Below are 13,082 nucleotides of genomic sequence, written 5' to 3'. Positions count from 1 at the left end.
CTGCAGCAGCTGGAGTCCTGCTTCTCACACTTCCTCCAGGCCACACCTCCAGGTCAGCCCCAGTCACCTTCCACTCGCAGTGGGAGGCAAGGCCAGTTTCCTGACTGCTCCATGCTAGACACTCTCCATCAACTTTACTTTTGTCAGTCTTTTAGGGAAAAAGAATTCTATCTTCTCTTTCCTGTCTTTATTATTCCTGAAATTAAGCAGGTTTTTCATATTTGTGGGTATTGTCTGTGACTTTGTATTTCATCCTCTCCTTATTTTCTATCGCACTTGATTTACTTGAATTATGGATATACTTGTCCTTTTTGTTTTTTAGGTTGGCTTTTTTTTTGGGGGGGGGTGGGAGCATGGGGAGTGCTGGGGGTCAAACCCAGGGCCTCTGCGCCTTCTAAGCATGTGCTCCACATACATTTTTAATTTTCACAAGTCACATCTGTCAATTTTTTCCTTGGTGGATCTGGTTATGCAGAGGCCCAGATGATGAAAGTATTCTCCCAATATCCTTTATCAGTTCTATTGTCCTTGTATTATTTTTAGATCTTTGATCCATCTAGAAATGACTTCTGTTTTATATCATGAGATCAGACTCACACTGTATTATGGTACGGGGTTGACTTCATTTGGTCCAAACAGCTATGACTGGCAATTTTCCTGAAGACCCCATACTCCTCAGGGGTTGAAGTGCAGGCTCACAGTCGCCCAGGGCTGCCCCTTGCCTTTTGTAGCTTCAGGGCACACTTTGACATTGCAAAGGCAATCCTTTGAGTCTGCTCCTTCTCAAAAACTGCTGGATTGCTTTCATATACATACTGCTGGGCTCTGCTACAGAACCGATTTAGAAAGCTCCTGGAAAAACTCTGTGTGCCAGTGTCAGGCTAATCAGGGAAGTCACCTGCTGGCTTATGGGCTTGGAAGCAGGAGCAGTCCAGTTTCTTTGAGTTGTGAAGGCTTAGCTGCCCATCACTTGTGCTTTCTGACCCTCTTTATGCAGGGGTCTGTTATCTAGACAGCGAGGACTGTCACTACATGGGTGGAATCTGTCACAGAAAGAATGAACTGACTCTCGCACAGCACAGTGACACAAGTAGGATCATTTGTGTTAAGAATTCCAGATTCTAACTAAGTGATGCAGGGAAAGTTTCTTTGTCTTCTCTGAGCTTTACTTTCTTTATCTGAAAATTGGAAAGATAACCTCCTTTGGTATATGTGTGTGAAATTTCCACCAGCCAGGTAGGAACTGGAATAGCACTGTACTTCTATACTAATATATCAATTTTCAAATGTGCATTTTCCTCATCTTACCATTTCTGAAAGTGCAGGAGGTCTTTTTTTGGGTGGTACTGGGGTTTGAACTCAAGAGCCTTGTACTTGCCAGATAGGTACTCTACCCATGCCACTACCCCTATATATTTTTTTTTAATCAGATAGGGTTTTGCATTTATGCCTGGACCAGCCTGGACTGTGATCCTATTTATGTTTCCTAAGTAGCTGGTATGACAGATGCATGCCACCACACCCAGCTTTTATTGGTTGAAATGGGGGTCTCACTAACTTTCTCCCCAGGCTGTCCTTGATTTGCAGTTCTCTTGACCTCTGCCTTCTGAGCAGGCGGCATTACAGGTGTGAGACACTGCACACAGCCTGCAGGGATCTCAAAAATCACTGGCAGCAATTTCTCTCTCTCATAGAGCCTTAGGTTTGATTGATACAATATGTGCCAGGCTAGGGTCCTTTTCCTTCCTTCACTGCTTAGAAACACAGGTCACAACCTAGGCCTTCAGGGCTGGGGGGGATACCACCCCGGCCCTAACAAGTCACTTAGACAGAGCATGGGTGTTTGTTAGGTTATGGGATCTTTCCAGTGTGAAACATTCACAAAGCTGGCGAGATGTCTCCCTGCAGTCACACAGGCAACTCCATTGTGCCCTGTGGTCTCCAGGAACACATGCCAGTGGCTGTGGTCACAGGCCGGGGGTTCAGCTGAGCCAGAGGCCAGTGATTAGGCCGGCGATTAGGCAAAGGGATGTAGACCCCAGCTCATTCTTCCAACTAAAGCCAGAGCACATTCCTATTTCAGCATCCCATGAACAGACCACACAGCACTGAGTCCCACCCAAACTCCTCAGAGCTGCCTGACTTTCACATCAGCATAACATAAGGCTCCAGGTCACCCACTGCTGTAAGATCAGGTTTCATAGCAACCTGAGCTAGATGGTACCTAGAATGGCCACCACCCCACACAGCATGGCAGCACAGGTTCTGAAACAAAGTTACACATGATCTTTGTGATGGGAGGAGAATAGGAGTCCAATGTCTAGTTTCTTGGAACAAAGACCTTTAGGTACCCTGCAAAGACTTCTCATGAAAAGGCACCACTAGGCCATCCAGGTGTGCCAGGTAGTCTCCCCACAATGAGCCCTGCTCTGTCTGCTGAGGCAGCAGGGCCACCAGCTAAGACTCACTACCATACTGCTTCTAGTCCTCTGCTGACTGAATCAGGAGGCAGCAATGACCAAAGGGGGCATCTGGCAGTCCTGAGTCTCCCTGATGGGTGAGGAGGGGACAGTCACACTGAAAAAGCAGGCCGCCATTGCTGTACTGGTGGGCATGGCAGGAAGTCGTGGCTTGGTAGCTAGGGTCACAGATAAGCGCAGGGACCATGGCCCACGGCCCACACTATGGACAGATGGACAGGCCACACAGTGCCCAATGACTGCGGAGGAAGCTGGTGGAGTATGTTTATCCTGCAGAGCCACTGAGGGTCGAGGGCCCCAAGAGCATTCTTCAGTCAAAGTGAAAGTACCTCAATATACATGCACTATTAGGTGGCAGGTCAACAGAATACCAGCTGTCCACAAATGGCAGATCACTCAGCCATAAGGATAGAACCAGAAGATACAGTAAATGAAAGACAGAGAGGGCCACTGAGAGGAAATGTCTAAGACAGACAGATCCACAGAGACAGAGCAGATCAATGTTTCCAGGCCTAAGGAGAGGGAGGGAGAGTGGCTCTTCACTGGAGTCAGCCTTTTTTTTGGGAGGTGACAAAGCTCTGAAGTTATGTGGTGATAACCACATAGCTCCAAACATACTAAGAGCTACTGACCTGTATGGGTGGGTGAATTACCTCTTAAGGAAAGGAATTATATCTCAATTAAGTGTTAAAACCAGCACGAAGGGTTAAAGTCGGGGCTGCTGTTCTGGGTCAAACCTGCATTGCCATTCGTTTATAAGTTGATGACATGAGTAGAACACTACCCGGGGTTGCAATGAGGACAGAACAGACCACACAATGAGTGCGTTAAGGATTCAATTCTCATCACGTGACACCAGAGTACATAAAGGTACAGGAAGTGGGTTCCTGCTCTGCCTCCTATCCCATGCTGATAGCCCCTGAATGTACCTCCAACCTCCCCACCCTCAGCCAACACTCCCAGGCCAGAGCAGGATACTCAGTGGAGCCACAGACCACTGAAATAAACATTCCATCTCCATACAGCTTTTCTAGGGAGAAGTCTTTTACCTTTTCATCAAATTTTCAAAAACTCAATAGCCCACTGTGAGCTGTTGTGGAAGTGCTCTAGTGCACATGAGACCTGCCTTGTCTCCAGTTGCCCACAGCTCATACTCTAGACATGAGAACCTCATAGACAAGCTCCTGTGCCCCATGTCCCTCCTCACCTGAGCAGGGTCTGGTCTGCTGCTGTCATGCACTCCTGAGGGACTCACTATGCAATACAGCAGAGGTCATGTTGTATTCTATTTACATTCACCAGTTTTTCAAGTGGGGCTCCTAAGGTCCACACTCAGCCCAGAGGGTACAAGTGCCTTACAGCATACTGAGTGCCCTTGGCTGGAGTGAGGACCAGAAGCAACCAGCAGAAAGTCCTGCGTAGCAAGTATCTTGCATGTTTACCTAGGTGCTTCTGTTTCTAGAAATCTAGCCTGCAGCAATCGCAGAGAAATGGGCAACTATTAACACCAATGGCACCTAAGACAGTAGTACTCATAGCAGCAAAAACCAGAAAAGACAGCTTGCCAAGTAAATTATAGAACAAAAAACCTGACAGTCACATGAAAGAGAGGAAGTTAAAGTATGTAGCAGCAGCTTTAATTGCTCATGGAAATATTAGTGTTACCCCCGACAAAAAGGACAGACATGGCTTGACACCCCAAGTCCTGTGTGCATGTGTGCCATTGTACCTGGAAGTATAGCACAAAGACCTTAAAGTGCGTTCTTTATGGCAGTTGTGGGGGGGTAGGGTTCCTTTGGTTTTTACTCTTTTCTTGGTGTTTTCTGATATTATTTGAATATTACAGTAACTGTGTATCATTAAAAAAAAAAACATAAAAACAAAACAGCAAGGCATGGTGGTATACACTTGTAATCCCAGTACTCAGAAGGTGGAGGCAGGAGGATCTTTGAGTTTGGAGCCACCTTGGGATGCACAGAGAGACTATTTCAACAAACCAACAAACACTAAAAAGTAAAGTGAAACATACAGTAATACCTACACTATGTAAAGAAGAGTGCAACAGTATCAACATATCAAGAGTGACTGCCCTTATGTTGTAGAATTTTCTCTTTTTACATTTATCTATTTACTTAATTATCTTTTGATAATTAAGTAAATTATTTATTTACTTAATTAACTCAGGGCACTACCACTTGAGTCACTCCACCAGCCTTTTTTTGTCTTAGTTATTTTTCAGTAGAGTCTTGTGGTTTTTTTTGCCTTGGTCTGGCCTCAGACCAGGATTCTACCTATAGTCTCCTATGTAGCTGGTACTATAGATGTATACCACCACACCAAACTTACTGATTGAGATGGGGTCCTGTTAACTTTTTGCCCAGGCTAGCCTTGAACTAAGATCCTCCTGATCACCATTTCCCAAGTAAACGGGGTTACAGACATGAGCCACCTGCCTGGAATTTTTACATTTATGTTTAAATACTTCTGAGAAAATTTCCATTAGAAACATGTACTGCAAAGTGGGCATCCTTCTTTCCTCCCTGATCTTTGAGAAGGGAGAGCTTTCTGTCTGTTAATAAACAGTATGAATGTACTACCAAACCCAACACTTAAGAAGGTGTCTATAGGCTGGCTGAATGGCTCAAGTGGTAGAGCACCTGCCTAGCAAGTGTGAGGCCCTGAGTTCAAACCTCAGTCCCACCAAAAAAAAAGAGGAAGAAAGAAACATTATCGAGGTTGCTCTCAATCTCGTTCCAGAGATAACAGCTTTCAGACTACTGCAAGTGTACGCCTTTCCTAATAAGCTTTACTACAGCTTTCGCTATTAAAAAAAAAAGAAACATTGTTAGGATACTTTTGCTTTCAGCCTGGTAAAGCAAACTTCTACTTTAAGTGCAAGGCGGCTCTGGTGCTGAACATCAAGGTAATTTTGCTCCCAAAGGTGCCATTGCCCCAGGGTATCAGTTCACTTGTGAATACACCAAAAGGCATGCCTGAGGGCTAACAGACAAGCACACATCACACCAAAAAGGCCAAGCTGACCCTCCTCTGCCTCACTCAGACTCAGAGGTATCTGAGTTGGAATACCCTTAAGCCCCCAGAGGCATAAGGTCCTTGGTATCCATCAGTGGGAAATGATAGGGTAGAGAGACTGGCAATTAAAAACTCTTAAGATGTGGGATGGCTTTGCTTGGGAAAGAGATGCCACGATACTGGCAGTGATGTTGAAGGTTCTACTGCCCTAGACTTGCCTGCATATGTGAGGCGGCTGCCCTGATCAGAGCTGCTATTCCCTGTGCAGCAGTGAAAGGAAGAAGCAGCATTCTGTGAATGATCTGCCTGAATGAAACTGGCTGCAAAGTGAGGTCCCTGGGAGAAACTTCTCCCCAGCCCAGCAAGCAGATGCCGCCAGCCCTAAAGCCTACCTAGGACTGGGCTGCTAAGAGCAGGAGGCACTGAACTCGAGCTACACCTGGAGACTGAGAGTGCCTCCCACAGCAGGTCTGTGGGAGCAAGGCAGAAGGCTCCAGGGGCAAAGCTGACTGCATTTCCTACCCACCATGCTCTAGGGCGCAGGCCCTTGTTCCTAGAGTGGCTGTGCAGAGATATCCTGGGAACATAGGGGACTCCATGTGCTATCAGGAGAAGGGGGCTCGGGATCTGAGTTCCACATGAGTGCTGCAAGGGCTCTGTGCACTATCCTTGGAGAAGAGGTGCTGGAAAATGGTCACCCTGCCAAGACCTCCCTAGAAAGCAGACTAGTGGGAGGGCTTTGGAGCAGGATGGGGTGAATGCTGAGGATGCAGGGTTCCTTTTTGGGTGAGGACATATTCGTAACTTAGTGCTGATGGTTGCGGTCAGGACCTTCTGAGTGCACTAAAAACCATGAACTGAAGACTTTAAGGGAATGAGGAATATACCTTAATAAAACAGTTTTTTTTAAAAAAAGTCCTATCCCATGGGGACATAAATTTCACTTCACCACAAACAAAACAACCAGTAGAGACCCCTCCCCAGTGTCACAGAGGGGTGTGTGTGTGTGTGTGTGTAGTGCTTGTGTTTACCTAACAGGTCAGCCCCTTCATCCACATCTCCGATGACCTCGGACCCAGCCGTGGACAGCTCATGGTACAGGGAATCAGTGTTGATACCAAAAGCTTTGTTCACAATCCCCTGGGTTGGGCTGTTGAGACACAGGTGGAAAAGCACAGTCAGGGGCAGCATCCACTTGCTGCACTGGCAGGCCTTCCCACCCTCCAAAACTGTGAAATGCCCCCCAGAGGCCACTGCTAAAGGCTTAGTCCCAAGGTCTCTGAGTTTGTGCCCTTGAAGGGAGTAGTGGGATCCCAGCCCTTTCCTCTGTTTCTCTGCCTCCATGAGGTATGTAACCTCCTCTGTCACTGGTTCTCTGCCATGATGTACAACCAACCATGGTTTGAAACCTATCAAACTATGAGCCAAAATAAACCTTTCCTATTTTTAATTTGACTCATAGTGATAGAAAGCTACTAGCATGGCTGTTTGATGCTATGCCTGCACTGTGGGTAGAGGCATGGGTGGGAAACAACATCCCATAAAAAGCACTGATTCAGTGGACCACAGAGCCCCCAGCCCGGGCCTGAGTGAGCACCTGCTTCCTGTGCGGTCCAGGCGGGTCTCCGGACACATGTCCAGTTCTGGGGTGGAGTCGATAATGTCCTGAACGTCAGACCACTCGTCACTGCTGCCCATGCCTAGTGAAGGGTACAGGGAACCTGGAGTAAGAGGTCAGCCTGGCAATCCTACCCTGTTCACAGAGCCCCTCTGGACCTACATCTAGAGACCCAGTGCTAGCTCCCACCAGGCATGACTGTCATGCTGGCCAGGCAGATGGTGACCCCCAGCACTGAGCACAGAGCCACTCACCAGTGGCCCTGGCCCCCTGGGATCCCAGGTCTCAGCAAGCCATTACCCATGTCTCCTTTGTGATCACATTTGAACAGGCCAAACATTCCTACGTTCCTCTACTCTCTAGTTAACCAGGTGAGATCCCCTCCTCAGTGTGACTGTATTTGTAGACTAGGTTTTTAATGAAGTGACTAAGGTAAAATGAGGTCACTGAGGTGGATGCTAATCCAACCTGCCTGGGGTCCTCATTAAGAAAAGAGTATAACACAGACACACACAAGTGACCATATGAGGAGAAGGTAGTCATCTACAAGCCCAGGAGGGAGACCTCTAGAGAAACCAATCCTGCCTACACACTGATCCTGGACTTTTTGCCTCCAGTACTGATGAGAGGATAAATTTCTGCTGTGTAAGCTGCCCCATCTATGGTAGATGTTATGGAAGGCTGGGCTGATGATACCTGCCACAACTAAAATCCAGTGAGGAAGGGAACCCTCCTCAGCATGAGCGGAAGAGTGGATGGTAGGTGGTGGGAGCCTGGCCTTCCCTCTAGGCTTGGCTGGCAGGTGGCAATGGGGCCTGGCCGCATTACCTATGCTGACGTTCCGCATCTCCTGGGTGACCTGGACCTCCATGTTGCGACTGTCACGCTTCTCCCGGGCCCACTTGTTGTTCTTTGTGCCACTGCCACAGTCCCCTAAGGGCTGCAGACTCTCGTTGAGTGGTGTGACTGCCGCTGAGGGCACGGAGGATGTAGGTGTGTTAGACTTGGTGCCTGTGGTACTGGGTGTGGCAGCTGCAGAAGACTGGCCAGACTCAGACATCTCATCGTTGGGACACTAGGGCCAAACATAGGGAGGAAGAAGCATGTCACTGCAGGCCATGGCACTGCAGTTCCAGGGGCGGCCACTGGGCCCCATGGTTCCGCTTCTGTCACTTTGCTGCAATCAAACAACACTGAGTCTTGTCTGCAGGGGCATGAGTTCCCTTTGACCCCTGGTGAGCTACTTCTCTTGGCCCTGTCCTCTGGTTTCTCAGAAACAGCTGCCACCTTCCACAGGACAGTCCAGTGAAATCATGAATGATGGACATGAGGCTACACAGAGGACATGGTGGAGAACATGGTGGGTGATCCTTTGCAGGGTCACTGGTTGGTCAGAAACCAGTTGTAGCCTAGTGTGGGGCCAAGGGTTCTTTCTACCTGGCGACCATGAAGGAGGTGCATGACATGGGATGGCTGGGCTGTGTTGCGTGCAGGGCTGGTCCCGCAACTCCTCCCTCCACCACCTCTCGTTAACGCTGCTCAGTCCTGCCTGAAGTCAGGGACAGGATGGAGCTTCAGCATTTCATCTGTCTATGGGGCTTCCCTGTGTAGCTCAGCTGCACCAATGTTTATCTCTGAACATCAATGCAAATTCAAATGGCCCAAAATTCCATTTTGACAGACTGAGACAATGTGAGATGTTCTGGGGAAAATGCTCACAGGTTTACAAACTGCAATCAGTTGCTTACCTGAAGAATCTTGTTAGGAAGGAAGGCATTCTATATGAAAGGCATGGGACATGAAACAAACATTTTTTTCCTATGGTCTCTCCTTATAAAAATATTGGACAATTCCAATAAAAACAGCCCTTGAGCACTCTTATTAACGTGAACTGACAACTGCCTATGATCCTGAGCAGATGCCCCAGTCATCTCAGGCAGCAGATGGCCTTTACATCTCCTTGCTCCCTTCCCTCCCTTGTGGTGCAGGAGAGAAACAGTTTGGGGGACCAAAGTGGCTCCCTGTGCAAGTCCCAGGTAGGCAGCTGTTCTGTGGTCTTCCAGAGGGCAGGCCTTCAGAGGTGGGAAGGCTTTCAGAGGCATGTTCTGCTGGTGAGGACACTCATCCTGGAAGGAATGGAGAGGGAGGTGGGTGGCCCTGTCTAGAGCTTGGTGAGTTGAACTGAGAAATGCACACCTGGGTCCTAGAACCCGAGCCAGTTCTGCAACTTGCCTTGGCCTGACCCACTGGGTCACTACAAGCTCAGGCAGGGGCCCTTCTAAGGACTTCTTCTAAGGACAAATTTCTGACTTCATCCATCAGGCTCCTGGTTTTCTACACAAAGAATCTCAAAGTTCCACATCTTCCTCTTTAGCAGCAGCTCTCAACTGGAGGCAACTGTGCCCTATCAGGGGATGGTTTTGTTGTGTAACTAGAGAGGGTGCTCCTGGCACAGAGTGGGTGGAGGCCAGGGATGTTGCTCAACATCCTATAGTGATGGCCCCACAGTCACACACGGTGCAGCCTGAAGGTCAGCAGTGCCAAGGTGAGAAACCTTCTGCCAGTACACAGTCCCGCTTGCTTGGAAGTGGCTTTGTATGAACATTTTAGATTTTAATTAGATTCAAGCATACAGCTTCTGCCCAAGGTGAGAATGGAGAAACTTTTCCTCTTCATATTGTCACCAGTGCTGAAGGAGGTGAGTGTGGCTCATACTGGGTCTTTTGGATGAAACTCAAAGAACAGGCACTTGCTCTACCTACATCAGATGCACTCAGATGCCCGCCAGATGTGGGCCTCTGCTGCCACTCAGCAAGGGTAAACCAGGGATTCCACACAGGCCAGGCAGAAGCCAGGGGTGGGAACCAGACATATTTCCAGACTACCTTCCTTCATGGCCACAGGCCCCTGCCTGGGGTTACTCCTGTGGTCACGATGGGGCATTCTGCTCTCTGGCCGCACTGCCCCCAGTGCCCAGGCTCTATTACCCTATAGGACCACCACTTACCCAGGGGACATGACCCCCTGGCCACCACTTACCTAAGGCAAACCTCTCAACCTCCTAAACATCAACGGGGAGCAGTGACCTCCAAATGTATTGCAAAGAACCCACACTCTTAGCGGTCTTTCCTCACCATGAGTAGCCACAACTGTTTGGTTAAAACACTATAGTACATAAAAACAAAAAACAAAACAAAAAACAAAACAAAAAATTAAGAAATTAGAAAAACCTTAAAACCTAGAGCATGAAATAAGAAGAACTTAAATGTAATTATTTTTTAAAAATAAGAAAAATTGAACAAAATACACTGAACTGAAACATGGAACAGTATGAATTATGGAAAGACTATCAGACATATAGTAGAGAAAGAAAAGACACTGTGAGAAGAAAAGCTGGTCCAGACATGGCATGAGCAGACACTTGGGGCCAGGGGGTCAGGTGACGGCTCCCTATGACTTCCTGAGGCAACTGTGGTTTCTGCAAATGTTTATGGCGCAGCCTTGCCACAGGCCTGGCGTAAGCAAGTGCGAGTGCATGTGAACAGCTGGCACAAATGGAAGGGCCACATCTAGATATCCACAAGGCAGCCAGGTCCCCATAGGCCTAGCTGCCTTCTTCTCAGAGAAGAAACACTGGCAGAACAGTGAGAACAAGGTGTGAACATCTCCATGTCTTAGAGACAAGTCACTCCCAGGAACAAAAGTGGAAGCAGTGGGGTCACTTTCTGACAGGGCTGGCAGCACACAACAGCCCTGCAGGCAAGCTGGGCATAGGCAGAAGGACAGTCAGCTAGGAACACCAGCAGGAAGGACATGTCAGAAGTCCCGTACCCCACATCCACTGGCCCTACTAAACCCAGAGCTCAGGACTTGGCTGCTTTAAGTGTTCTCTGATGATCTCTATGGTCCCAAGGTCACCTTTTCTGTCCAAGAAGACAGTCAACTTTCACTGACAATGTGGCCAGAGTCCTGTCTGCTACAACTACCTTCCATACAGTCTGAGTACACAGATGCTAACTGCGGCAAGGGACCCAGGACCCTAAATGAGTGACCTGGCCTTCTATGTGCATACCTGGGGGGAGGTATTAACAGGGACAATAGAGAAGGCCCAGGGAGGGAGCCATCTCCATGCCTTTGCCTCCTCCCACCAGAAATCAAGCCTCAGACCCTAAAGACTGAATGCTTATAGAAGCAAAGGCAGTCTCCCAAGCATCCTGACTGGAGTTTGGTCTGAGAAAAGGCATATATTCTGAGCTGCTAAGCTCAGCCCCAGTAATACAGTATCCTCGAGTGTAGAACAGTCTATCTGAGGAGTGGAGAGGTTCAGCCTGGACGAGTAGATGCCAGTGCAAGCCACACAGAGCAACTGTCGTACCAAAGGGTCTTCTCTGAGTCCATGCCTCCTGACATCCTGGCTTGGTTTCTCTGACCCTGTTCCACATCAGAGGAGGGTGGACTAACTCAGGGAGATATGCACAGGGTTGTGTGCAACCCTGGGAACCAGGCTCCCTTGAGTGGATGTGGGATGCCAGCAGTGGGGGACCGTCACTCCACGCACGGCTACAAAACCTGATAGCTGGAGCTGGACTGCAGCTGGCCGAGGTCACTCAGGTGCCAGTGGTCCCCCGCAGGCACGAGCTTGCCCCCCATCTGTGCACGTACCATGCCGTCGGCCAGGGGGAAGACGTTCAGAGAGGTGGGGCGCTCCTTCCTGCTGGAGTGGGAGGAAGAGAGGAAGAAGAAGCAGATGGTTAGATAGCAGCTATGAAACAGAACCAGAAGCTGGGTGCTGGTGGCTCACACCAATAATTCTAGCTACTTGAGAGCCACCGTTCAAGGCCAGCCCACATAGTTTGTGAGCCCCCCATATCAAAATTAACCAGAGCAAAATGGACTGAAGACGTGGCTCAAGTGGTAGAGTGCCTGCTTTGAAAGTGTGAAGTCCTGAGTTCAATCCCCCATCCCATCAAAAAAAAAAAAAAAGAGAGAGAGAGGGAACAAGAGAGAGAAACCAAAATCCATTTCTTAGCACATGGATGCTACCTGGTGGACGCTAATGCTTAAAATGGTGTCTTGCTTTGGAAGACATGGCTGCTGGGCGGTGGTAGTCACAGGTTCAGGGCAGTCTCTACTTGATCATGATCCTGTGTAACTTTTCCCCTCCATCATGCTGTGATTTATCATTTTCATTTAGTTAAACTTTAAACAGTGTGTCAGCACTAGCAATTCCACAGCAGTACCAGTGGTGGGTCTTTTGGTGCCAGGGACAGCACGAATGTGTCACATTGAGTGGTAACTTTTGTGAAGACAAAGCTCAGACTTGCTTCCTTGTAACAATGGCCACCAGCCCTGCATGCACATCCTGGGCCAGCAGAGGACTCAATTTCCCCACCTGGCCCACTCTTTTCTTCCTCTCTGGTCCTCTGGAACTTCAAGGGACCTCTCATTGCGAAACATTGGAATAGGAAGCATCCAGAGCAAAGAGCATCACCCTGTCTGCTGAGGCCTGTGAGTGAAGGCATCTCTCTCCCCATGTAGCCATCCCTAGCTATCTATCATTCACAAAAGGCAGGACCCTTGGAGGCTCTGGTAACAGAGTGGGAGCATCTGGTAGACTGAGTCAAAGAACAAAGCTCAATTCACTTGTGCAATCTCGGTCCCAGGAAGACTTTCCATGGATGTGAATGGCAGTGCAGACAGAGGCCTACATCCTCACTCCACACACTTCTGTTGGAGGCTTCCAATCAGGTAAGCTAAGCCACTGCAACAGAGGCCTGGGCAGCACTATCCTCCAGGGGCAGACTGAATTCACACTGCTCAGAACTGTTGAGGCCACAACAGAACTGCTCACACCACAGCCTCTGATGCTCACTGCTCAGTCCCCAGAGACAAGTGAGGGCATTCCCAGGGCCCCAAGGAGCCCAGTCCAGAGGCTAGATAGCATCCTCTAA

At 48.7% G+C, this 13,082-nt stretch overlaps 1 protein-coding gene across 16 annotated transcripts in view; it reads right to left on the bottom strand.

Moving 5' to 3' along the window:
- The window catches only part of Mapk8ip3 (mitogen-activated protein kinase 8 interacting protein 3), a 45,727-nt gene that overhangs the window by 13,651 nt on the left and 18,994 nt on the right, over window positions 1–13,082 (bottom strand). For 7 of the 16 annotated variants that reach the window (XM_074060488.1, XM_074060479.1, XM_074060474.1 and 4 more), the window contains 4 exons: window positions 11,701–11,845; window positions 7,960–8,206; window positions 7,111–7,213; window positions 6,545–6,663 (listed from right to left, as the gene is read on the bottom strand). In XM_074060488.1, the coding sequence (XP_073916589.1) occupies window positions 6,545–6,663; window positions 7,111–7,213; window positions 7,960–8,206; window positions 11,701–11,845 (614 nt within the window). The other 9 variants (XM_074060483.1, XM_074060485.1, XM_074060487.1 and 6 more) reach the window with 4 other exon arrangements.

The sequence above is a fragment of the Castor canadensis genome, chromosome 17 (genome assembly GCF_047511655.1).
Source record: "Castor canadensis chromosome 17, mCasCan1.hap1v2, whole genome shotgun sequence".
Classification (NCBI taxonomy): domain Eukaryota; kingdom Metazoa; phylum Chordata; class Mammalia; order Rodentia; family Castoridae; genus Castor; species Castor canadensis.
The sequence above is the reverse complement of the archived record's forward strand: the minus strand, read 5'-3'. Positions and strand labels throughout refer to the sequence as shown.